At 35.9% G+C, this 27,257-nt stretch overlaps 2 protein-coding genes and 1 long non-coding RNA gene across 3 annotated transcripts; 2 read left to right on the top strand and 1 right to left on the bottom strand.

The window, feature by feature from the left end:
* Positions 1–15,230: 15,230 nt before the first annotated feature.
* Positions 15,231–17,660, top strand: LOC107435521 ((S)-coclaurine N-methyltransferase-like). Its single transcript, XM_060817641.1, has 8 exons — positions 15,231–15,479; positions 15,627–15,750; positions 15,875–16,099; positions 16,268–16,367; positions 16,494–16,604; positions 16,712–16,816; positions 17,027–17,085; positions 17,224–17,660. The coding sequence occupies exons 2-8, from the start codon at positions 15,638–15,640 to the stop codon at positions 17,414–17,416; spliced, it is 906 nt and encodes a 301-aa protein (XP_060673624.1). The 5' UTR covers positions 15,231–15,479; positions 15,627–15,637; the 3' UTR covers positions 17,417–17,660.
* A 3,469-nt stretch (positions 17,661–21,129) lies between these two features.
* Positions 21,130–22,285, bottom strand: LOC107420083 (uncharacterized protein At4g33100). The gene is made up of 3 exons (XM_016028948.4): positions 22,126–22,285; positions 21,828–21,912; positions 21,130–21,674 (listed from the first exon to the last, which is right to left on the bottom strand). Exons 1-3 carry the CDS (start codon positions 22,218–22,220, stop codon positions 21,582–21,584), a joined length of 273 nt encoding a protein of 90 aa, XP_015884434.1. The 5' UTR covers positions 22,221–22,285; the 3' UTR covers positions 21,130–21,581.
* Positions 22,286–22,437: 152 nt separating this feature from the next.
* On the top strand, positions 22,438–23,633 carry LOC125423025 (uncharacterized). Its single transcript, XR_007241570.2, has 2 exons — positions 22,438–22,747; positions 23,036–23,633. It is a non-coding gene; the product is annotated as an uncharacterized LOC125423025 (long non-coding RNA).
* The last annotated feature ends 3,624 nt before the right edge of the window (positions 23,634–27,257 follow it).

Raw genomic sequence — 27,257 nt, 5'->3', positions numbered from 1 at the left:
AATTTTTTGAATGTCTTGTTGTTTACTATTTTTGGAGCTAGTAGCACCCCAAACCTTCTGCCCATGACTGCCATGATGAAATTGGATGGGACAAATTATCAGAAATGGAAGAAAACCTTAGTTATGAATTTGACATTTATGAAATTGGATTTGCCTTTGGAGATAGATTCACCCAAGATACCAACTAATGATAGTAGTGCAGTAATTAGGAAACTTTATGAGGATTGGAAGCATTCTAATAAGTGCTGCAAAATGATGATGGAGAATTACATGGATGAAGTTATATATGCTAGTATTCCTAAGGTTGATATAGCAAAAGAACTTCTCGAGGAGATAGGAAAGAAATTTATCAAGTTTGATATGAATGAGAAACATCATTATTTGGACCTTTTGAATAATACTGATGATGCTTATTATATAGGAGAAAAGAAAGAGTACTTCAATTAAAGGTGTGGCTACTGCAATAAAATTAGACACAAGAAGATAGATTGTTGGCATTTGAAGGGAAAGCAAGAAAAGAAAGGGGATGATAAGGCAAATGGTGCCAAGCAATCTTGAGCAGCATGTTTATATGGGAGATAACTCGAGAGTGAAGGTGAATATCATGGGAACAATCAAGTTAAAGCTTGCCACTGAATATGTTTTAGAATTATAAGAAGTTTCATATGTACCCTCAATTAGGAGGAATGTATTATCTATTTCACTTTTGGATAGTCAAGGTTATAGTTTTTTGTTTGGAAATAACAAAGTTGAATTATTTAAGGATGGTAAAGTTGTTGGTTTTGGAACTTTATGTGGAAATTTATATAGACTTGGTTTATTTAGTAATGGTCTCAATTCTTCTATTAATTCTGTTGTTGACCTTGTTATTGTTTCTAAACGTTCAAGAGTTAATGATAATTCCTCAATGTTGTGGCATAACCGTTTGGGACATATTTCTAGGCACAGAATAGAAAGGTTAGTGAAGGATGTAATTCTTCCTAATCTTGATTTCTCTGATCTGTTGACTTGTGTTGAATGTGTGAAAGGGAAGTTAACTTCTAAGGTTAGAAAAGATAAGATAGCCAGATGTGGAGATGTTTTGGAGTTAATTCATACTGATATATGTGGACCTTTCACTCCAATTGCTTTGAGTGGTTACAGGTATTTTATTACCTTCATTGATGTTTTTTCTCGTTATGGACATGTTGAGCTTATCCGTGAGAAATCGGATTCTTTAGTTGCTTTTATGGAGTTTAAATTAAAGATGGAGCTTCAGAAGAATAAGAAAATAAAAGTTGTGAGGTATGATAAAGGTGGTGAATTTTATGGTAGATATGATGAAACTGGAAGGAACCCAGGGCCTTTTGCTATTTATTTGCGTGAGTGTGGCATTGATGCGCAATATACGATCCTGGTACACCTCAGTAAAATGGCATAGCTGAGAGAAGAAATAGGACTTTGTTGGATATGGTGCGGTCTATGTTGGCAAATTCTAGGTTGCCAGATTATTTGTGGGGAGAGGTTTTAAGGACGGCGGCTTATATTTTGAATCAAGTTCCAAGTAAGTCCATTCCTAAGACACCTTTTGAGTTGTGGTCAGGAAGAAAGCCTAATTTGCACCATTTTCGAGTATGGGGTTGCAAAGCTGAAGTAAGGATTTATAATCCCCAAGTTAAGAAGTTGGATCCTAAAACCATTAGTGGATATTTTGTTGGCTATTGTATAGGATCTAGGGATTCAAGATTCTTTTGTCCTTCTCACACCACCAGGATCGTGGAATCAGACAGGGCCATTTATTTTGAAGATGATTTTGGATTTGATAATAATAATGGAACAAGGGTGCCTCAATTTAGAGAAGAAAATGTTTTCATTCCCAGTATAGTTGTTCCTGATAGAGATATTATTAATCCAGTAGTTGATGAACCCGTAGTTGATCAGGATGAACCCATCATTGAAGAACAGAATACCCCAGCTATTGTAGATGCTGATGTGCCTTTAAGAAGGTCACAAATGACTAGGAGATCAGCTATTCCTGATGACTATGAGGTTTATTTGCAGGAGCATGAGTTTGACATAAGTGATGATTCAAATGCAGTCACTTATGAGGAGGCCATAAGCAGTTCAAACTTAAATTTTTGGTTGGATACAATGGAAGATGAAATGAAATCCATGGCATCAAGTGGAGTTTGGAATTTGGTTGAGTTACCTGAGGGTAGCAAGCCATAAGCAGTTTAAGACTAAAAAGGACTCCAATGGTCAAGTGGAGAGGTATAAGGCTAGACTTGTAGCCAAAGGGTTTAGCCAGAAGGAAGGAATTGATTACACAGAGACATTCTCTCCTGTATCCACAAGGAATTCTTTTAGAATCACTATGGCGATTGTGGCGCATTATGACCTGGAGTTGCATCAGATGGATGTCAAGACTGCTTTTCTGAATGGTGATTTATATGAGGATGTATATATGGTTCAACCAGTTGGTTTCCAACAAACAGGGAATGGTAATTTGGTTTGTAAGCTTAAGAAATCTATTTATAGTCTTAAGCAAGCTTCAAGACAATGGTATCTTAAGTTTGATGAGGTTGTCACCAAAATTGGCTTTAAGGAGAATGTTGTTGATAGATGCATATATATGAAGGTCAGTGGGAGCAGTTTTATATTTCTGGTGTTGTATGTTGATGACATACTTTTGGCTACTAATGACACTGACCTATTAGCTGAGACAAAGCAGATGTTGTGCAACCATTTTGATATGAAAGATCTTGGTGAGGCTTTTTTTGTTTTGGGCATCAAGATTGTTCGAGATAGGACTAATTATGTGTTGCAATTGTCTGATAGAGCTTATATTGATAGAATCCTTAAGAGATTTGATATGCATAATTGTTCTCCTGGAAGTGTACCGGTTACGAAAGGTGAAAAGTTTTCTAAAGATCAGTGTCCCAAGAATGATAGAGAAAGGATGGCAATGAAGAATGTTCGCTATTCTTCAGCAGTGGGTAGTTTGATGTATACTCAAGTTTGTACACGGCCTGATATAGCTTTTGCTGTGGGTGTGCTTGGTAGATTAATGAGCAATCCTGATCCTATTCATTACCAAGCAGTTAAAAAGGTCTTTAGGTATCTTCAGGGTACTAAAGATCATATGTTGACATATCGTCGCACCAACTCTCTTGAAGTATTGGGTTATAGTGATGCAGACTATAAAGGTTGTGTAGATGATAAGAAATCTACCACTGGTTATATATTTATCATGGCAGGAGGTGCTGTGTCTTAGCGGAGATCCAAGCAGTCAGTGACAGCATCCTCGACTATGGAGGCAGATTATGTGGCGTGTTATGAGGCTACTCGTCATGCAGTTTGGCTACTGAATTTTATCCGTGATTTAGGAGTAGTTGATTCCATTGAGAGGCCTATTATGATGTATTGTGATAATACTGCAGCGGTGTCTTTCTCCAATAATTTAAAAGGTACTCCTGGTGCGAAGTACATTGATGTGAAATGTTTTGTGGTAAAGGAGAAAGTTGAAGAGGGCTTCATTACTGTTGTTCACAGGTCGACTTATAGCATGGTGGCAGATCCACTGACCAATGCTTTACCGGTAGGCATATTTGAGGAGCATGTGTCCCGTATGGGATTGTTAGGTAGTTGAGACTGCTGTGGGTCAGTGGGAGTTTATTTCTTTGAATATTTTAATACATTGATGTATGTGGATCATTATTTATTTATGAGATGATTTATTACACATATTATTGCTCCTTGTATTTACAGGCCTGTTGAGACTATTAGTCTATGTATATGTGTATGTTGATCCACAGGTGCCATGGTGAATCCCTACTACCTAGTTTGGGTATATTGTTGTATCCTGTCGATACGCAATGTGCTTGAATGAAATGGTTTTGTGTGTTGGGGGATTGCACATGGTTAGGTAAATCTCTACTATCTAGACTGAGTTTATGGCATGCAAAGTACTCAGTTGAAATGGTATAATGTTTTGGGAGATTTACTGAGATAATCTCTACTGCCTAGTCTAGTATATTGTTGTGCCCTGTCGGTATACTATATATTTGGATGAAATGGCATTATGGTTCGGGAGATTCTATAGTAAGTGAGTTTGGATTTTATATGATGATGATTATGCAGTCCAAGTGGGAGAATGTTGAATAAATTAATATTTGTGGACTTGGCATAATCAATTACTCACTTACAGGGCCTATTTATACCATTAATGGGACTGACTTATTTTATTATTTTGTAGTAGGGCCCTTGGTCACACACTCTCTATAAGACTCCAGTTGGCCCATTAGATTGGAGGACCAACTCTCTTTAAAAGCCCAATGACTTATCCATATTTTTTCTAGTATTATTATATTATTAAATTATTAGTATTTTGTGTGTGTCAAAATTAATGGATAAGTCTAACTTGCAGAGACTATTTAAAGGTTCTAGGGCAAGCAGACATTATGAATACCATACGGTATTTTGACATTGGGGTTTTTAGAGATCTGAGAGTGATTTGAGAGTAGTGTGTCCATAGGCACTACTTTACGTTATTTCTATTTTGCAGGATTAAAGATCTAATTTATCAATGGCTGCATTTGGAGGTTAGTAATTTATGATTTATGGAATTTATTATGTATATTTAGATCCATAAAATTTCTAACACTCTACCCTTAATTAATTGTATTCACACACTTACTTTTTTTCTTTTTAAATTGTGTAGTTTACTTACTTTAATAAGTTGTTGATATTATTTAATAAATTATTAATATTAATTGATAGTAATTAGACTCTATTAACTATAAATGCAACAAAAAAAAATATTGTTACGAAAATAGAACAAAACAATAGCAATAGAAGAATAAAATTTACACACAGATTTGTGGAAAATCCTTGATGGGAAAAAAACCACGGGTAAAAAAAGGTAAAAACTTTTATTGATCAAGATTAGTATAAAATGTGAGCAAATAGAGTGGCTAAAAACACAATACAGCCGAAAACCCCTCAGAAGCATAAAAATATATTGTACGGAATAAACCTTAAAACTAAACAGGTTCCTAGGTCTCGGGCCTACCACCATAGAGCTCCAAATTTTTTCACAAAATAAATTTCACCAAATGGGTCGCACCGTAAGCTTTTCGGGTCGGATCAATAAGAATTTAGGTTATAAACTCTAACAATCTCTACCTTGACATGAATTCCATACAAGGAATGAACAACACAAAACTCCAATCTTTGATAGAAGCTGCCATCCTTTTCCACAAAAGCCCCTAAGGGCAAAGCTTAGCAACGAACACCAACCAAGTCCAAGCAATGCTCAAACTTGGCTACTGGAAGTGTCTTGGTCATCATGTCAGCAGGATTATCATGAGTACTCACCTTACTGACACAATATCACCACGAGTAATAACATCACGCACAAAATGATATCAAACATCTATGTGCTTCGTCCTCTCATGAAACATCTGATCTTTCGTGAGAAAGATTGCACTCTGACTGTCACAAAAGACTGTGGTAATCTGCAAATCATCACTAAGCTCACCAAATAGTCCTTTCAACCAAATAGCTTCCTTACAAGCCATGTACTTTGCCTCAGTAGTTGACAACGCAACTGTATTCTGTAAAGTGGCTTTCAAACTAATAGCACAGCCATCAACGGTAAACACATACCATGTGAGAGATCTTCTTTTATCCAAGTCTCTAGCAAAATCAAAATCTACATACCCAATGACTCCATCTCTAATCCTCCCAAACTGCAAACAAACATCAAAAAAGCCACGCAAGTATCTGAAAATCCATTGAATTGCTTTCCAATATTCTTTACCAAGGTTTGCCATGTATCTACTAATTGCACTCACTGCATATCCTAAATATGGACGTGAACAAACTATAGCATACATGAGAGATCCCATTACACTAGAATATAGAACTCGAGATATATAGTCAACATCATCATTTGATTGTGGAGATAAAGCAGATGAAAGCCTGAAATGAGCTGCTAATGGTGTACTAACCGGTTTGGCATTCTGCATATTGAATCTACTAAGAACTTTCTCAATATACCCTTTATGACTTAAATACAGTTTGACTGTCTGTCTATCTCTAAGAATCTCCATTCTAAGAATCTTCTTCGCTACTCCCAAATCTTTCATCTCAAACTCTCTACTAAGTTGGGCTTTAACTTTTCTTATCTCTCTCTTATCCTCGGCTGCTACCAACATGTCATCCACATACAAGAGTAAGTAAACAAATGATCCATTATCACTCCTTTTAAAATAAACACAGCTATCATAATTGCATCTCTTAAAACTGTTAGAGATCATAAATAAGTCAAACCTCTTGTACCATTGTCTGGGAGACTATTTCAGGCCATAAAGGGACTTTTTCAACAAGCACGCATAATCCTCTTTACCTGAAAATACAAAGTCCTCTGATTGTTGCATGTAAATGTCCTCCTCAAATTCTCCATGTAAAAATATTGTATTCACATCTAACTGCTCAAGCTCAAAATCATGCATAGCTACAACACCAAGCAAAGCTCTAATTGAGCTGTGCTTTACAACTGGTGAAAACACATCTGTAAAGTCAACACCTGGAACCTAACTATAACTCTTTGCAACTAGTCTTGCCTTATACCTGGCTTCTTCAACTACAGGTGTCCCTTCCTTCCTTTTGAACACCCATTTGCAACGAACAACTTCTTATCCTTCGACAATCTCACTAATTCCCATATGTCATTCTTATAAAGAGACTTTATCTCCTCCTGCATAGCGATCATCCACATGCCAGAATCATCACAACTAACTACCCCTGAACAAGTAAAAGGTTCTTCACTTGAATCAATTCTCTCTGTTACATTTAAAGTATAGGCAACCAAATCAACTTCAGCATACCTTTGTGAAGGTCTAATATCTCTTCTAGGCCTGTCTTTAGTGATAGAATACACAATGTTTAATAAAGCAACAAAATTTTGCAACCTATCAATAATCACTAGTATGATATTTTCATTCTCTGCAAAATACTACTGGAAATCTCTAGATAATTAAGGTGGCAGGCCATTCTTCCAGTCTTTTCCTCTTTGACAGCGATGAGGTTCTTCTATATATAATTGAATGTTAGGTAGAGTAGGGTATGCTAGCTTTATGGTCAATAATATCTACCTCTTTGAAATATTTTCCATTTTGAATGATCTTTTTTGGAGAAATTAAAGATTTGCATCCTCTTTTAGGTGAAAGAAATTTGAGCATAGTGATAGAAAGCTTGATAATGCTGATAATATTAATTGGCATAGATAAACCTTTGCTTGTACAGCTATTAGCTCTTTTATTCTTTGTGTGAAACCTGTACAGATATTTTCTACAATAGTCTTTTGTAGTTATATAACATAATTTACTTTGTGTTCCCCTTGGTATAAAAGCCTCTGTCACGGAGCTCTTTTGAATCCTTGTGGCATTTGCTGGTGGAACTCCGATTAATACTCTTAGTGAAACTTCTTCTACTACCAACCCCCATATTTCAATCTTCAGCATGGCAGCAATCAATCTAATGGTACACATCAGATTTTTTTTCTCAGTTTTTCAACAACTGCCAACTCTTGTGTTCTTAATCTTAATTCCACCTTCTCTCCTTGACAGCCGTAACTGTCTTCTTTGAAGCTTTCTGTCACATAGTAAGAAAATACTAATATGGATTAGCATTAATGATTAAAAAATTAAATTGGAGTTAGAATATTCCATGCCATTCAGTAGTTAACTTTTTGGTCTATGCGTGTTTAAAAATACGAAAGGAATATGTCCGGTAAAACAAAAGAAAGGACAGCCAATTTACCAAAAAATAAATAAATAAATAAAATAACAGAAGGATAGATGAGACATAAGAGTAAGAGAGCTGGACAGCCAATCTTCAACTTGGTTTTTAACTTAAAAATATTATCTGTCTTTCTTCCCAACAGAATAAATAAATAACAACAACTACCATCTGTCTTTCTTCCCAAAAGAATAAATAAATAAATAACAACAACTACCACCCAAGACACCTAGTTACCTCTGAAAATAAAAAATGAAAGGCATCTAAGGAAAAAATAAAAATCATATACATAATTGTCATATGGCATATAATTATATGATGCAAGAAATGACAAATAATCGAACATTTTTCATTCATTTTTATAAAATCACAAAATTAAGAAAATGTCACCACTAATCAGTGATAAAAATATCGTTATCGATAAAAATATCAAAGATATGATTTTATAGAAATATTGATAAAAATATCGATAAAATTATAGAAACTGTAAATAGTTAATTTAGAATATAAATTTTTGCATATGATATAATTAGTGTAGTAAAATAATATAAAAAATATAATAATTAAAATACAATGATGATAAAATACTTATCCAATTAGACATATATACTAAAATCCTATATATTATATAACACAAAAACTAATAAGATTATTTATTTATTTATTTATTTATTTAAATAGATAAAATCAAATTAAACATAAAAAAATAAAAAAAAAATATGTATTAATATACTACAATCATACAACCTTTAAAAACTTTAGATTTTCTAAAAAATCCATTACTACAACTTAACCAGCCATAAATTTGATATTTGAGCATATGAAAAAATCCAATATAATATTATCATATTATTATTTTATATTATTTTATTTCTTTTTATTTTTTTCCTTCTTTTTTCTTTTTCCCCTACGTGGGAATAAAGATATTTTTGTTCTCCTTTCTTCTTTTTCCTCCCTCTCTTTCTCTTTCTTCTCTCTCTGCATTTCTCTCCCACTCGTTCTGTTTCTTTTTCTTTTTCTTTTTCTTTTATTTATTTATTTATTTTTATTTTTATTTTTTGCTTCTTCTTCACCTGTTCGGACAGCTCATCTCCCACACAAATACACAGAAACCGATCTCTTCGCAGACCATGAAAGAGGGCCGATCAGGATTTCCACGGACAATTTCATCGACAACCAGCTTCTCCACATCGTTTTCCACCATTTTCCACCCTAAATCCGGAAATTCTTTCCGATATTCGACGATTCAACCGACATCCTTTGATTCCAGCAACATTTCTCCGGCACTGCATGGTATTAATAATGTCGGCATTTTTACCCAAAAAAATAATAATAATAAATAATGTTGGCACGATACCATTATGGCTGGTGGGGTATACACGTGTTAGAAAGATACCATTATGGCTGGTGGGGTATACACGTGTTAGAAAATGGTCTCCATTATTGGTGGTCACCTACGTACGGGTGTATCGTGCGTTACACTTGACATTATAAAATATCATATAATCCTGAGACATATATCATTTTTAAATGAAAATTTTCTCTAAAACTTAATAAATCATGAAGAAAAATAAAAATTAAAAAAAAAAGTTTTCTTCTAAAAAAATGAAAATTCGTTAAAAAGAATTTTCATATAAATTTCAATCCATGAATATTTTTAAAAATCTTATACATTGTGTAATTATAAACATATTTATTTAATTATATATACACTCAGTGTGAAGTCCAGCCGTACCACCACTGCACCGACAGTGTAAAGACTGCACAGCCACCATCTTTGACAATGGTTGCTGCATTTAACACCGAACTCCAACTTGCTCAACAATTGTGGGCTAATGTCAGAAGCTGTTCAAGATTGTGGCCATGCAACCGACCTTGTAAGCCTATAAATAGGCTCCATCCCGGTGCATGCAAGCCAAGCCAAGAGAGCAAGCTCAATATTATCCCAAGTGAAGAATATTGAGAGAAAACTCCGAGAGAGAGAGTGTTTGAATTCCAAAGAGAGCTTGAGAGAAGAGTGAGCAATTCCAGAGAGAATTTGACAGTGTAGAGAGAGGTTCCACGTGAGAATCTCCACGAGAGAAGTTTTTTATTTTTGTATTCTATTTCCAAGAGAGTAATAGAATTCTTTTTATTTTTCTTATTATATTTCTTCTCTAAAGTGGTCAGAGAACCACAATAAGTGGTATCAGAGCTCCAGGTCGAGAGCTTGGGTTCAAAATTTGAAGAAACAGAGCTACTGTTCTTCAAGTTGGTGTTTCGAAAAGTTGCTCAAATAATTAATTTGACAATACCAGGTGAAAGTAGTAGACGAGACGAGAGCACACAAGTTCGCCAGAGAGAAAGACAGCGGCTCACGCGCCCGCACGCACCGTCTGAAATTTTCTGCAGTAGTTCACGCGCCTCACGCGCCGCACGAGCCGTCTGGAGGTTGAAGACGACCACGTCAGCAGACACGTCAATGCACCCTGCCACGTCATCTGCCACTCGATCCGACACGTCGTCAGCCACGCAATCGCCACGTCATCTGCCACGTGTTGACACGCCAACATAATATGCCACGTCATCCGAAGTTTCTGAAATTACGGAACAGCCCCTGAATTATTGGAAATTACAGATTGACCCCTGTAGTTTCTGTATTTGCAGGTTGACCCAAATTTTTGTGAAATTACATTTTTACCCTAAAATTTCTGGTAATTATATTTTGACCCCGGAAGAGTCAAGTCCACCATTTTCGGCCGTTCCGGACGCAACGGTTAACTCCGTTTTGCCAAATTCGGCTCCATTTTTGGTCAAGCCATAATGTCAATGGAAGAATCATCTTCGGGAGCTATGGTTAAGCTCACTGCCACAAATTATACACTTTGGAGACCTCGGATGGAAGATCTCCTCAATTGTAAGGATCTGTTTGATCCTATAGAAGCTAAAGGAGAAAACCCCGATCCCAGCAAAGAAGCAGAATGGAAGAAATTAAACAAGAAAACGATCGGTCAGATCAGGCAATGGATCGACCACAGTGTCTTCCATCATGTAGCGAAGGAAACGATGCATATGCCCTCTGGACAAAATTGGAGGACATGTACCAGGCCAAGACTGCTCGGAACAAAGCCCTGTTGCTTAAGCGATTGGTAAATCTAAAATTACAGAGTGGAAGTAGCCGAGCATACCAGTGAGTTCCAGAACTTGGTAAATCAACTATCTGCTGTGGATTACCAACTAGGGGATGAGGATCAAGCCCTCCTACTTCTAAGCTCTCTTCCAGACAGTTGGGAGACATTGGTAGTCTCTCTCAGCAATTCGGCCCCGAATGGCAAACTTACTATGTCTATGGTTAAGGATGCCCTATTTAATGAAGAGGCCAGGAGAAAGGACATTGGCATGGATCAGTCACATGCCCTCGTCACAGAGAGAGGAAGACAGCAAAGAGGTGGTCGAGAAAGGGGGAGAGGCAGGAGCAAGAGCAGAGGCAGATCTACAGACGGCAGAAAATCATCATATAAGTGCTATCATTGTGGCTTGGAGGGTCACATGAAGAAGAACTGCAGAAAGTTGTTGAGAGAGCAGAGGCTCCAAGGTAATCAACCGAAGAAAGATGGAGAGACACTAGTCACTGTTACAGGAGAAGTGGTGCTCTGCTCCACCGAAGAAGAGACATGCCTTCATATATCAACCCAAGATGTTGAGTGGGTAGTCGATACTGCAGCATCCTACCATGTCACTCCACACAAAGATTTCTTCAAAACGTACAAAGCAGGAGACTTTGGTACGGTAAAGATGGGAAATTCCAGTTTCGCAAAAATTATGGGAACTGGTGATATTCAGGTAAAAACGAATGTTGGTTGTACAATCACTTTGAAGGATGTCCGTCATGTTCCAGATCTTCGGCTTAATCTACTTTCGGGAGCAGCCTTAGACAAGCAAGGCTATGACAACTACTTCAGCAAAGGCACATGGAAAATGACGAAAGGTGCCATAGTTGTCGCCCGAGGACATATTTGTGGAACGCTGTACAAGACTCATGTGAAGATATGTGCAGATAGCCTCAATATTGCAGAAGGAGAGGCGTCTCAAAATCTGTGGCACCAGAGACTCGGTCACATGAGTGAAAAAGGATTGTCCACTTTGACAAGGACGAAGCTTATCACTGTTTGCAAGGATGCTGCGCTAGATCCTTGTAATCACTGCTTGTTTGGTAAGCAACATAGAGTCTCCTTCAGTTCCTCTGCATCGAGAAGATCAGAGTTGCTTAGTCTGGTGCACTCTGATGTTTGTGGTCCCATGGAGGTGGAATCATTAGGTGGCAACAAGTATTTCCTGACCTTCATTGATGATGCTTCTCGGAAGGTGTGGGTATATTTCTTGAAGACAAAGGACCAGGTATTGGATTACTTCAAACTGTTTCATACCATGGTAGAGCGTGAAACAGGAAAGAAGCTGAAATGCCTCCGCTCAGATAATGGAGGCGAGTATACTTCCAAGGAATTCGATGCCTACTGTAGAAGACACGGCATTCGATATGAGAAGACAGTCCCTCGCACCCCACAACATAATGGAATAGCCGAAAGAATGAACCGAACCATTATGGAAAAGGTCAGAAGTATGATCAGTATGGCTAAGCTGCCAAAGCCATTTTGGGGAGAAACTGTTCGTGCCGCCTGCTATTTAATCAACAGATCACCGTCAGTACCGTTGAATTTTGAAATTTCGGAGAAAATGTGGTCGGGTAAGATTCCCTCCTACTCTCATTTAAGAGTGTTTGGTTGTTTAGCTTATGTACATGTATCCAAGGAGCTCAGACAGAAGCTCGATGCAAGATCTACTCCATGCATCTTTATAGGATATGGAGATGAAGAATTCGGATACAGGTTATGGGACCCGAAAACAAAGAAGGTTATTAGAAGCAGGGATGTAGTATTCCATGAAAACCAGAAAATGGAAGACATTGAAAAGCCTAGAATGTCTCCTAATTGTAGTTCTAGTGCCGAGAATGTTTGTCTTCATCCAGCACCAGCACAAATAGCCACAGAAGATAATGAGGTGCATGAAGATATACCAGAAGCAGACCAGGAGGAAGAAGGGGATATTGAGCAGGGGGAGACTCAATCCTCTCAAGCAGCTGTAGGGCCATCACAGCGGTCAGATGATGGTACACCTCCTGAAACTAGTGGTTTACAAGTTCGGAGATCTGAGCGAGGCCGAATTCCATCAAAGAGATTTCCAGAATCTGAGTATATTCTGCTTACTGAAGAGGGGGAGCCAGAGAGTTTCCAGGAAGCTGTTTCTCATCAAGAGAAGGAAAAGTGGCTGCAAGCAATGCAAGATGAGATGGAATCCTTGCAGAAAAATCATACTTATGAATTGGTTGAGCTTCCAATAGGAAAGAAGGCACTAAAGAATAAATGGGTGTTCAAGCTCAAGAAAGATGGCAGCGGAAGGGTGGTGAAACACAAAGCTCGATTGGTGGTCAAAGGATTTCTTTAGAAGAAAGGAATTGACTTTGATGAGATTTTTTCACCAGTGGTTAAAATGACTTCAATTCGAGTCATTTTTGGTTTAGTAGCAAGTCTAAACCTAGAGCTTGAACAGATGGATGTGAAGACAGCATTTCTTCATGGTGATTTACATGAGGAAATCTACATGGAGCAGCCAGAAGGATTTGAGGTTTCAGGGAAAGAAAACCTCGTATGCAAGCTGAAGAAGAGCTTGTATGGCCTCAAGCAAGCACCAAGACAATGGTACAAGAAGTTTGATTCGTTTATGGTGAGTCAAGGCTATAAAAGGACTGCAGCAGACCAGTGTGTTTATATTCAAAAATTTTCAGATGGAAACTTCATTGCACTTTTGCTATATGTGGACGACATGTTGATCGTTGGATAAGATGCAATGAAGATTAGTCAGCTGAAGAAAGAATTGTCTAAGTCCTTTGATATGAAGGATTTAGGACCAGCTCAACAAATTTTGGGAATGCAAATAATCCAAGACAGGAAGAATAAAAGGTTATGGCTATCTCAAGAGAAGTATGTTGAACGGGTGATAAAGAGATTCAACATGGATAAAGCCAAACCGGTCAGCATTCCACTTGCAAATCATTTCAAGTTGAGCAAGAGATTGTGCCCCTCATCCAAAGAAGAGATAGAGGAGATGGCTTCAGTACCATATTCTTCAGCGGTAGAAAGTCTGATGTATGCAATGGTGTGTACCAGACCAGATATTGCTCACGCAGTAGGTGTTGTGAGCAAATTTCTTTCAAATCCTGGAAAGAAACACTGGGAAGCAGTCAAATGGATTCTCAGGTATCTTAAAGGTACATCAAAGCTGTGCTTGTGCTACGGGGTAGGTGCTCCAATCTTAGAAGGCTATACAGATGCAGATATGGCTGGAGACCCTGATAATAGAAAGTCTACATCAGGTTATCTCTACACTTTTGCAGGGGGAGCTGTGTCATGGCAGTCAAGATTGCAGAAGTGTGTTGCTTTATCCACTACTGAAGCAGAGTACATAGCCGCAGCGGAAGCGGGTAAGGAAATGTTGTGGTTAAAGCGTTTTCTCACAGAATTGGGCATCAGGCAAGAAGACTACAAGATACATTATGATAACCAAAGTGCCATGGATTTGAGCAAAAACTCAATGTATCACTCCCGTACAAAGCACATTGATATCCGCTATCATTGGATACGCGAAGTAATAGTTGCTGAAACTGATGAAGATCCACACAAAAGAGAATCCAGCAGATATGCTAACAAAAGTTGTTGCTCAAGAGAAGCTGAAGCTATGCAGAGACATAGCCGGAATAGATGGCAGATGACCATCGGTTTAAATGCGGCTGGAGGGGGAGAATTGTGAAATCCAGCCGTACCAACACTACACCGACAGTGTGAAGACTGCACAGCCACCATCTTTGACAATGGTTGCTGCATTTAACACCGAACTCCAACTTGCTCAACAATTGTGGGCTACTGTCAGAAGCTGTTCAAGATTGTGGCCATGCAACCGACCTTGTAAGCCTATAAATAGGCTCCATCCCATTGCATGCAAGCCAAGCCAAGAGAGCAAGCTCAATATTATCCCAAGTGAGGAATATTGAGAGAAAACTCCGAAAGAGAGAGTGTTTGAATTCCAGAGAGAGCTTGAGAGAAGAGTGAGCAATTCCAGAGAGAATTTGACAGTGTAGAGAGAGGTTCCACGTGAGAATCTCCACGAGAGAAGTTTTTTATTTTTGTATTCTATTTCCAAGAGAGTAATAGAATTTTTTTTATTTTTCTTATCATATTTCTTCTCTAAAGTGGTCAGAGAACCACAACACTCAGGGCCCAAGTAACCGGAAAAAAAAAAAAAAAAAAAAAAAAAAAAAAAAAAAGCATTGCCTCTCGGATATTCCTATTCTTATCTATCCAATTATATATAGCTTTGTATAATTGCGAAATATTTTGTGCTATTATTTTTGCTTTTGTTGCTAGTGAGTAGGCGAAAGTACCATACGTCTGGAGGGAGTAGTAATGCAACCATGTCCATGAATGGAATATTTGAAGCACCACGCGATGCAACAATGAGATTGATGTTAAATTTACTCAACCGCGACCTTCTACCGGACGCCCTCATAAGAAGGCTCATCCGCAGGTTCTTAGCCGGTCGTCTCCGCCATGGTTATAAACTTTCATCCTAGCTACAACACTCTCAACTCCTGCAATTTGTACACTGTAATTAATTAAATACTACTACTCCTCTCTCCATTTCTCTCCTTTTTTTTTCTTTTATTTAATTTTTTGGTATTTTTTATTTTATGTGCATAATATGATGTATGTATATGTATATATATATACATCTCTCTGCCCTGCACTGCACAGCTTTGAAAGAAATGCCTATAACCTTGCGTACTTCTACTACTACTACGGATCAGCCACAATCTGACTCTTATGAATTACCAACATCTTTCTTCAAGCTGGTGCTTGGAAACACTCTCAAATTCAGGTACAATATCCTTAGTATACATATTAATTGCTCTCCTTTCTTCTCACCAATATTTTGACTTTAATGTTATTCCCTTTCCTTTTTCATATATCTTCTTTTCTTTTTTTTTCTAATGGGAGTGCAGTTGCTGTTACTTCCCCGATAAGTTAACAACCTTGGATGATGCTGAGAAAGCAATGTTGGAGCTGTACTGCGAGAGGGCCGGGATAAAAGATGGTCAAACTATTCTAGATATTGGATGCGGATGGGAATCACTCTGTCTTTATATTGCAAAGAAGTATAAGAACTGCATGGTTACTGGGATTACTGATTCAAAATCGCAAAAAGAATATATTGATGAGCAGTGTCGGTAATGAACTGCCTTTGGCGCTTAATTACAATCTGAGATTTTACTTTTAATTTTGTGGGAATTGAATTCTGCTCTGAGTTTGGCTTAAGCTAGTCTTGCTTAATTTAATTGTAGTGTTTAAGAAATTATCCACATAAACACTGATTTATTTCTTTACCTTTATAAAAGGGATCTTCAACTCCGAAATGTAGACATTATTGTCGCTGATGTTGGCACATTTGAAATGGAAGCATCCTATGATAGAATATTTTCAATTGGAACATTCGAGGTATATATATATATATATATATAAACTATCCTCAGCCTGGCCTAGCTTTCCATGTGATAGATGTAACTTTTTGTATTGTTTACTTAATTCGGTTGAAGAATTGGGGTTTTGTTGTTTAATAACCAGCATATGAAGAACTATAAAGCTCTTCTAAAGAAGATATCAGAGTGGATGAAGCAGGATGGTCTTCTGTTTGTTGATCATATCTGCCATAAAACATTTGCATATCCTTTCGAGGTACACCTTTTATATTGCTTTTTTTGGATTAAGCAGCAATTAGGCACATATTAATCCATTTTAGACTCAAAATATATTTATATTTTTCTTGTCCCTGCATAATGTAGAGTGTAATTGAAGATGATTGGATCAGTAAATTCGATTGGCTCTCCGCAGACTTTTCCAATGGAGAAGGCGTAATGCCTTCAGTAAATCTACTACTTTATTTTCAGGTGATCGATTTCTATACTTTTCCAACTTCAAAACTTGTGATATTTTAGTTTTTCTCTGAAATTGGAGGTGTTTTTTTTTTTTTTTTTTTTTTTGTCTTTTTATCCATAACATATATACAAATTGCTAAATTTAAGTTGTGATCATAACTCAGACCGTAATTGATCTGCATAGGTGCAAATATAGCTATTATGTTTATAATTTTTGTGCAGGATGATGTTTCTGTTGTCAATCATTGGCTTGTGAATGCAAAGCATGCTGAGCGGACAGGGTAAGAGTAAAGTAATTGGTTAGCAAAAATATTTTCAGTGAGAAAGTGTTCCAGTCCTACCATTATCTCTTGTTAGTTCATACAGTGAGTGCAACAAATTCTAAAAGAAATCTCAAAAATATTAATTTTGACATACAGTGAAGAGTGGGTGAAAAAAATGGATCGGAATATGTCTTCCATAAAACCATTGATGGAGTCAACTTATGGCAAGGATTCAGCTGTGAAGTGGACTGTTTACTGGAGAACATTCTTCATACATACTGCAGAATTCTTTAAATACAACAACGGAGAAGAGTGGATGGTGTCTCATATGCTATTTAAAAAGAAATGAAGCAAGAAAAGATTCAATATTTCAATGTGATGCAATGTCAACAGAGAGAAGAAAAAAACAATATATGGCATATCTTTGTTGTTCAAGGAGCTACAATATTACGACTGGCCACTAGTATAACTTTTGCTCAACTTTTCTCTATTAAACTTCATGTAGTATTTATAAGAGATGAATGATTTGTATTGTTTGTTATGGTCTACTTTTTCAAAATTATATATGCTCTTTTAACAATAATAATTATTATAATAATAAAGGCGCCTTCAACTGGTGAGCATGTAAAGTACGAAAACCGATTTATATATAAATTTTATATTTTTTTTATGTAGTTATTTCATCTTTGTAAGCCTTGAGGCGGAGCAGGGTAAGAGAGATCTATTTTGTCAAACAAAAAAACAGAGCTACAGTCCGAAGCATGATATTTAAGAAGCTTTCTCGCTTTAAATCGTAAAAAAATTTCATATAATATATATATATATATATTGTGGTATGAAATGGTAAACTATCAGTTTACCTTATCAACTAAAATAAAATAAAATAAATCAATGTAACATGTCATTGGACACCACTGCACCAACTTATTGAAAGTTTTCAATTCTAATTTCCTGCATCAACAAATAATATATTGATTTTCTTTCATTAACTAGGCATTTAATGTATCCAGCAACCCATGTTCATATATTTTCTTTCTATTGATTTTCTTTCATTAACTAGGCATTTAATGTGTTCAGCAACACGTGTTCATATATTTTTTTTCTATTGATTTTCTTTCATGAACTAGGCATTTAATGTATCCAGCAAAACATGTTCATTGGCCTATTGCACAGGATACAGGAGGTTGCTGAAGCCAAGGAACAAAAAACTTTTGTTTTGAAATATTGATTATTCATTTATTTGTTTATTAAATTTGTTTTGTCATATTTGTGTACCCAAATAAAAACACAAAAGATAGAATGAAAGACCACGTACCAAATAAAGAACTTCAATAATTTCCCAAGGACAAAGATACAAAGAAAGTGAAACCCAAATTCCATCAGCGCAAATTATCCACGTAACCTCTTTTTATTCACAATGAGATACCGAATTCTATACTGTATTTTTGCTAAAACATGTATGGTTTTAACTTTATCGTCATAGATGATTCGTTTTTTCGGCTAAAACATGTATTTTTGCCAAAACATGTATGGTTTTAACATTATATGAGTCTTATACAAAGTTTGTAAGTAGGGACTTGGTAGCCTAGGTGAATGCAATTTTTTTTTAAGAAAATAATTGGTAATATTAGCAAAATGAAAATAAAAAATCAGTCACCGCCACCAAGGCAGGAGTGAAAGGGAGACAATACATACAGGACGGCCAATCAGACTCGGGGCCCTCCATGACAATTAATCAAAATAAATAATTAGTCCCTTTATTTTAGGTTGAGATTGCTTAAGGTGTATACATTACATAAAGGTGCTTGGGGTGTATACATTTTATAATTATATATCAGTCAGTCGCTACAGGGTCCCGGACCAATATTCAATTTTTGCTCTATATATCCTTGCAATTAATTACAGCCTTTCTCTTGTACAAATAATATCCTTCCATTATTGTTGACCAAAAACATCGATATTGGAAGTGAAGTGATCATTCTCAGATTATTAGAAATTGGAGTTGGAATTGGAATTAGCAGCAGCAATAATAGAGAATATTAACGTATAGGATTCTACAGGCACCGTGAGATGCAACCATAAGACTCATGCTAAGTTAACTGCAGCAACCTTTTACCTGACGCCTTCATTAAAGGGCTCATAAGGAGGTTCTTAGCCAATCGGCTTCGCTACTCTTATAACCCTTCATGCCAACTCCAACGCTCCCAACTCCTCCAATTTCTACATTGTATGTATATATATATATATATATATACACATTTATATATCTAGCTACTCTTACATTGTCACATACATATACATGTAGTACATGCACTAAATTTGGCGGCTTTAATTTACAGCACTGAAAGTAATACCCATGGCACTTATCAGTAGGACGGATCAGCCCAACACTAACTCGAATGAATTGCCAACATTATTCTTCAAGATGGTCTTAGGAGACAATATCAAATTCAGATTTACTATCTACTATACATATAATTATTACAATTTCCTATTGTTTCTCAGTTTTGCTGATTCTTAATTAATGCAGTTGTTGTTACTTCACGGAGCACCTTAGAGGATGCTGAGAAAGCCATGACAGAGTTGTACATTGAGAGAGCCCCGATAAAAAATGGTCAAACTATTTTGGATATCGGATGTGGATGTGCATCACTCTGTCTCTACATTGCACGAAACTATAAAACTGCGGGGTCACTGGGATTACGGATTCAACATCACAAAAAGCATATATCGATGGGCAGTGTCGGTAATATCATTTTATATATCTACTAATCTACCAAATATGTGTCACCTCAATTTACCTTAGTATTTTCATTTACTTTTTTTAGGTATTGGATCTCTTAATTGTTATTAACTATCACAATTTTAACTTAATTTGCATACTACGTTGATGACTTGTTGACTAAACCATAACAGTAATGGAAATAATTGATATACTTTGCAACCAATTAAATAAAAATAGTTATTACTGTGGTTATATCCAAGATATGTTATTGTAATGTTATCATTGAGTTTGGCTTATGTTCTTAATATGAAATGACCCATGCACAAAGCACTATCTTCTTATCTTTTGATAGGGACCTTCAGTTACAAAATGTAGACATCATCGTTGCAGATATTAGAACATTTGAAAACGAAGCAACTTATGACCGACTATCATCCATCGAATTTGTTTGAGGTAAACCCATTTAAGCTATACACGATAGGTATAGTTTTTCGCTTTGTTTACTTTGTTGAAGAATTAGGTTATGTGGTTTTGTTGGACAGCATGTCAAGAACCATAAAGATCTTCTCAAGAAGATATCAGGATGGATGAAGCAGGACAGCCTTCTATTTGTTCATCATATGTGCCACAAAGCATTTGCCTATCATCTAGAGGTACCCTTCATATTGCTAATTAGTTTTGATGGAGCAATAGTTAAGCAATAGCATTAACTCATATTTCAAATGGAAAAATGCATAAAGAGCAGATTTTGAAAAAATGGTTTATCTGGCCCCTGCCTAAATATACAGAGACTAATTGAAGATGACTTGATGAGTAAGTACGAATGGCTAACCACGGATTTCTTTGGTGGAGAAGGTGCAATGCTTTCGGCAGATCTACTACTTTATCTCCAGGTGATCTCCAAACTTTTGATCACTCCCGTCTCCCTGTATTCTGACTCTAGATTATCGAAAAGTTCCTGTTCTTAGAAAAATTCAAGATCTATTCATGATAATGACAAGCATAGAAATAATTAAAAATCCAGCTTATTAAATGAATTGACTAGCGCTTTAAGAGCAACCTGGCGATAATTTTCCTGCAGGATGATATTTCTGTTGTTGATCACTGGCTCGTGAGTGGGAAGCATCATTTGCGGACAGGGTGAGAGTGAAATACTCCATAAATTGACTTTCAATAATTAGCAAAAATGCATTCATGGCTTTTAGGTTATGCATTGAGTGCCACAAATTCTAAAAGAAAATCTGGAAACCATTTTACTGATACACTGAAGAATGGCCTTCCATAAAACTCACTATGGAGTCAACTTATGGAAGGATTCAGCTATGAAGTGGACAGTCTACTAGAAAACATTATTTATATATATTGAATAAATGTTTGGATACAATAATGGAGAAGAGTGGATGATTGCACGTTGCCTATTCAAAAAGAAATGAACAAATATAAGCTCTCCATTTTGTGACGAGTGGCTTTTATTTTAGAGACGAATAATTTGTATGTTAGTCTACTCTATAAAACAATAATTGTTCTCAAAACACCACTTTACTCATACATATGAATTTGTCAAATTATAAATGATTTCAACCAACTGTTTCCATAAAGAAGTGTTAACAAAGGAGAAAAGGGTACATTGATCTTTTTTCTGTTAAACAAGAAAACAAAACACAAAATTTAATGATATGGTTATAGCTATCGCCTATTCATTATAAAAATCCCCTTTAGTTTTCATCACCATAAATAAAAAACACTTTTTTTTTTTTTTTAATAACATAATTGCAACTGAAAATTACTACTAGCGTTTTCCATCGGTAACAGGAATGGAAGGCTCCAAAGGCCCTTCATCAGCTTCCAAGAATCGACTGAGATGTTTATCTTCTAAATGTTCCTGCCCTCAAGAAAGTTAAATATTAATGGAAAACCAACACCCCCACAAAGATGGAAACCAAATTAACAAATTTATCAAACATATTAACAGTCAGAACGATTAAAGACAGAATTTTGGAAGAGTTTGTAAAGAGAAACAAATCAATAAACATACAGAGAGACAAGCTTTGTATTTTCGCCATTCAGAAACACAATCCTCCTTGTCCCATTGACCTTTTACAAACTTTTCCGAATACCACCTGAACATAAATAATCAATAAGTACCCTTTAATTTCACAGCAACTAGTACAACATAAACCCGTTAAAATGTTAACGGATTAGGGGGGGGCAAAAAAAAAAAAAGCATAATTAGGGTTTAAGGATCTGGAAATTAGAAAAAGGAAAATTATATAAATGAGAGCCGCATAGAAAGCCGGCGGGAAAGGAAGCAAGCGAGAGACAGAGAGTGTGACCTGTTGAAGCAGTTGTGGTAAGCAGCTCTGAGATTGGCGCAAGGTGATGTCGAGGACGACGGGGAGCCTTTTTTGTCTTTACCTAGGATCCCCATTTCTTAAACCCATCCAAAAAAAAAAAAAAGCGACAGTCCAAATTTATCATCTTTCTCAAAGCAATATGTTTTTGGGCCTTGAAGTTGGGTTGGTAATGGACTGTTTTAAAATTGGTAGTGCTTCTATTTGCATTAGCTGAATTTCTCTTTCCACACGTGATTTTCAAGATAAATTTAAATTTACAAAAAACCCCTTGATTTTATCTTATGCTGCCTTTTTTTTTTCCTATTATTTATTGGATTGGATTTTATTTTCCCCAGCCGGCACAGGATTGGCAGCTTCTTGTGGGCAAACGCGGGGATGGGTTGAAGAAGAAGGATTTGAGGAAAAAAGAAAGTCAGCCGCTTCAGAAGTTCTATTCGTTGAAGCCGAGCTTAGCAGGGTCAAGCTCTCTAGTGCCAAAGAAGTTGGCTTCGTCGTCGATGGTGGTGCGGCGAACATGAAGAAGGTGTCTCCTGTGTATCCAATTCTGGCGTCCTCGCTTGGTTTAAATATGATAAAGACGATATCCGGGTCGCTGCATTAGGTGAGCTTTTCCCGTGATAAAGTGTCAAGAGCTAGGGACAAGCAAGCTGTCGAGGTATGGTGGTGGTGCCGGCGGTGGATGAATATTTGGGAACGACTAAAACCCTACAGAGAAAAAAAAAAAAAAAAAAAAAAAAAATGACTTGCTCTTAGTAGGTGTGACTTGCGCTTGTTTCACTAATATACATAATACATAATCCAAAAACTTGATCATACTTCTAATTGGAGATTGCCTTTTTTTTTTTTTTGGTTTTATTTTATATATACATAATAAATACTCATATTGCAGCAGCACAAAAAGCTTTGTTTGCTGTTTCGCTCTCGTCCATGGCGGCCATGGTCTGAGCTTCCAGAGGAACTGTTGGAGTTGGTCTTCAAAAGAGTTGGTTTTGTTGATATATTTCGTATGAAATTGGTTTGTTGCGCCTGGAATATAGCCCTGCGATCCTGTACGGCCAGCTCCCGATGTTACACTCTATGGCTGATGTTTCCTAATGATCGGCACGCCAAAATTCGCCCCTTTTTCAGTCTTGCAGAGAATAAGTTTTACGACATCGACAACCTCCGTCCATACGACGACTCTAATTATTCTAATGATTATGGTGTTGTGGGATGGTTGGTGCTTTACACCGTATTAGGAAAGCTATATATTATTAATCCATTTTCATCATGCATAGTCCCACTTCCAAATAAGATCATCATCTCCAAAGACAAGATGAGAAAGCAATTCGTTCAGTTTCTAAAGCCATTATCCCATTTGATTTATCATATGGTGGCAAAAACAACTTTTGTGTTGTGATAATTTATGGACAATGTCCAAAAAAACTAGGACTCACTATTGCAATTAATGCTGCACATTTCTAAAGAGAAATTAAAAATAAATATTTTCTATAACTATTTAGATGGCAAATAAGATATGGAGTTTGATGAAGATATTTTGTATAAGTGTTTAAGTTTAACTTAATTTTTGTATAAGTATTTAAATTTAACTTGACTTTTGTATAAGTGTTTAAGTTTGATTTGACTTTCTCATGTGTACAAGTGTTTAAATTAAACTTGACTTTCTAGAACCTAAAACATTTATAAATGGTTTTGTTGGTTAAAAACTCACATTGTACTTGTATAAATAGGAAGCTGTTGCTTCCACAACATATATTGCAATTACATTAAAAATATATATATATTAGCCATTTTCCTTTCTCCACCGAGAGTATCCCACCTTTTTACTCAAATAATTCAACTTATTTCTATCTTACCTTTTTACTCAAATAATTCAACTTATTTCTACCTTCCTTTGTCACCTAAATCAAAATACTCTTCAACAAATTCCATCAACTCGTAAAGCATACAGGCAATACATCCTGGACTCACATAGATGGTGGATATGAAATATACATTGATGCATATAATATGTCACAATGATCTGCTGATCTATTCATGCATTACTCTGTGGAGGCCTGATTGAAGTTCGGGATTTTCTTTGTCCTTTTCTCAACAAAATTATGGATCTTGAATTTTCTCCAACAGTAAGTCAATTTTGTAAAGCAATATGTTTCAGTAGTACATACAAAAGCATTTTTTGTGGAATCAATAGGAAAGCTTTTGTTTGTTTTACCATTTAATATTGAATCATTGAAAAAAAACATTTGAATTTGTTGTCTATAATCTAGATTACGGTGTAGAAAGATAGGTAACCACGGAAACTAGATTAGATCAAGCTCTTTTTTCTAAGCGGAAACGAATGTATTTCAGTATTCACTCGGGATGTGAGAGAAAATTCAATACACTTGAAAACAGTGCGATTTGACCGGGGATTACATTATTGGAATTTAAATCTTAAAAGAAAGAAGGATGCTCAACGAGACTTATCCTTCGGATAAATATTGTCTGGCTACTGGTGCACCAATTTAGTTTGTCCTTAATCCTTGGATCCTGCATGGTGTAGATCATCTAACTTTTAGGTAAAATTTCATTAATCTCAAATAATTTTATAATATATATATATATATATATTGTTCCATTATTTTCTTTTACGCGTTAGAGTTGCATGTAAATATCATTTTTAAAATGAATTATTTGACTTAATTTAAGTAGGGTATTTAATTAGGTATAATAATTAACTTAATTATTTGTTTCAAAGAATAATATTACTACTCTTTGGATATAATACCCAGCTATATAAACTTACAAAAGAATGTAAAACTTATTTAACATAACATATATACATATATAATCTTGTTATTATTTGTTATCATAAGTAATAATTACTATTTTATATAGTAAATTTTAATTGAAATATTTATTTATATTATTTTTTATTTTAAAACGTTAAAAGATAATTTCTTAATTATAATAATTTAAATTGTTATTTGGTGTATAGGTTTACTGATGATCATTCATCACTAATGACAAATATAATATTTAAAAAAAAATAGCAAAGACTAATAAAAAGTAATTAGTCCTATACAAAGGGTAATTGCTTAATCAAAAGATCAAGACAATCTATACATACTTCGGTTCGCAAAGATAAATGAACAAGTACAATAATTTACCAAAAAGAACGTACAACGTAAAGAGAAAGACTAAGTATGCGAGCATAATAATTTTTGCAGTTCCAAACTATATGGACGTTCATGGTTTGCTGACTGGCTAATACTTAAATCTTTGAGTAATTTCACATCAATTCAAAAGTCATATATACATAATGAGGCATGCATACATGTAACAGCTCAGTCTACCCGCATGCGATATTATCCGTTTTGGGCCCAGCCCGCACGGTTTTGTCAAAACGCATTGCAAGGGAAAGATATCTACACCCTCTTTTAAGGCATGCTTCGTTCTCCTTTCCAACCGATGTGGGATCTCACAATCCTCCACCCGCATGCGATATTGTCCGCTTTGGGCCCAACCCGCACGGTTTGGTCAAAACGCATCGCAAGGCTACACCTTCTTCTTTTAAGGCATACTTTGTCCCCCTTTCCAACCGATGTAGGATCTCACAATCCTCCCCCTTGGGGCCCAGCATCCTCACTAGTACACCGATCTGGGTACTGGCTCTGATACCAACTGTAACAGCTCACTGATACCAACTGTAACAGCCCAGTCCATCCGCATGCGATATTGTCCGCTTTGGGCCCAACCTGTACGGTTTTGTCAAAACGCATCGCAAGGAAAATATATCCACACCCTCTTTTAAGGTATGCTTCGTTCTCATTTTCAACCAATGTGGGATCTTACATACATGTATAGTGTAAATGTGACTGGAGTTTAAGTTTTGTAAAATAATAATAATAATAATAAGGACTAATTGACATATAAAGCTAATTGATTGTGATCTAGTTTCCCAGTCTCGATCGGCTGCTAAGTTATTTTGATTGTGATACAGTTGCTTTTGCCCATATGTTATATATGATGAAAAAACATAAACTATAATAGTATAGCAAACTCCTAGCCACAAATGAAAACTCAGTTGCCGAGGCCGTGTGGTAACCTGTGGTAAGAGGCACCAACAGCCCAATTTATGAGCTGGGTTTAAGTCTCACCAGCCACAAAAAAAAAAAAAAAAAAAAAATGAAAACTCAGTTGCCAATGATAGAAGAATACTTGCAGCGGTAGTCATTTTTTTAGCCAATACAAATTATTAAACTTTTGGGGTTGAAAATAGTTTGGGCAGGCACCAACAAGATTCCTCCTTTTGCATATGAGTCGGCGGAAAGGTAATTGGAAAATGTCAAGAATCTATCAAGAGACTCATCAAAACCGTCCCAGGAACATACTCATGATCGGGCAAGAACCACCCTCCCTACATCAACAAAAGGGAGAAAACCTTTTCTTTTTCGCTATACCACAATAAGTTTAGGTTCAGAGTCTAAGTCCAGTGTTTCAAGCCCTACTCCAGTCATTAAATGATTTTGTCGTTATTAAATATCCTTTGAGCACTCCATTAGAATACTACAAGATGTGGATGCTTTTAAAAGATGCGACAGAATTAGCACAATTGTTTTGAAGAGTACTGGTTATTGGAAAACTTTTTAGACAAAGGGTACATATGAGAAAAGTAGTATTGTCCCTCACATGATTCACAACATTAGCTCAAAGATACTGGAGAAAGATAATTACATATTCGTCTAAGCTCTTTGTTTAATGTTTAAGAGACATGTAGGAGGATGTATTCAATTTAGAATTTGAAGGATTTTAAAAGTCTTTTAAAGTTTTGAGGTATTCGATTTAGATTTTAAGATAATCCATACAAGTCTAATGATATTCAATTCAGATTTTGATGGATTTTATAAAAGTCCATTAAAATATAGATGTATTCAATTAGGATTTTATAGAATTTTTTTAAAATCTGATAGTATTCAAAAAGTCATTGATTTTAAAAGATTTTAAAAAATGATGGATTTTAATGGATTTGAAAGGATTTTAACAGGGAAATTGTGAAGAAAATTGTCAATATGAAATCCAGCTTTAAATCCAAAGATTTCATTGGATTCTTATAAAATCTTTATGGA

This window comes from Ziziphus jujuba, chromosome 5 (assembly GCF_031755915.1).
Source record: "Ziziphus jujuba cultivar Dongzao chromosome 5, ASM3175591v1".
Lineage (NCBI taxonomy): Eukaryota > Viridiplantae > Streptophyta > Magnoliopsida > Rosales > Rhamnaceae > Ziziphus > Ziziphus jujuba.
The sequence above is the reverse complement of the archived record's forward strand: the minus strand, read 5'-3'. Positions and strand labels throughout refer to the sequence as shown.

Excerpts from the sequence above, each read along its gene's own strand:
- LOC107435521 (XM_060817641.1), top strand. The coding sequence starts at position 15,638 with ATGCCTATAACCTTGCGTACTTCTACTACTACTACGGATCAGCCACAA. Across the intron at positions 16,368-16,493 it reads TTTCAATTGGAACATTCGAG|CATATGAAGAACTATAAAGC; the intron begins GTATATATATAT and ends TTTAATAACCAG. Across the intron at positions 17,086-17,223 it reads AAGCATGCTGAGCGGACAGG|TGAAGAGTGGGTGAAAAAAA; the intron begins GTAAGAGTAAAG and ends TTTGACATACAG.
- LOC107420083 (XM_016028948.4), bottom strand. The coding sequence starts at position 22,220 with ATGGGGATCCTAGGTAAAGACAAAAAAGGCTCCCCGTCGTCCTCGACA. Across the intron at positions 21,913-22,125 it reads TACCACAACTGCTTCAACAG|GTGGTATTCGGAAAAGTTTG; the intron begins GTCACACTCTCT and ends ATTTATGTTCAG. Across the intron at positions 21,675-21,827 it reads AATACAAAGCTTGTCTCTCT|GAACATTTAGAAGATAAACA; the intron begins GTATGTTTATTG and ends TCTTGAGGGCAG.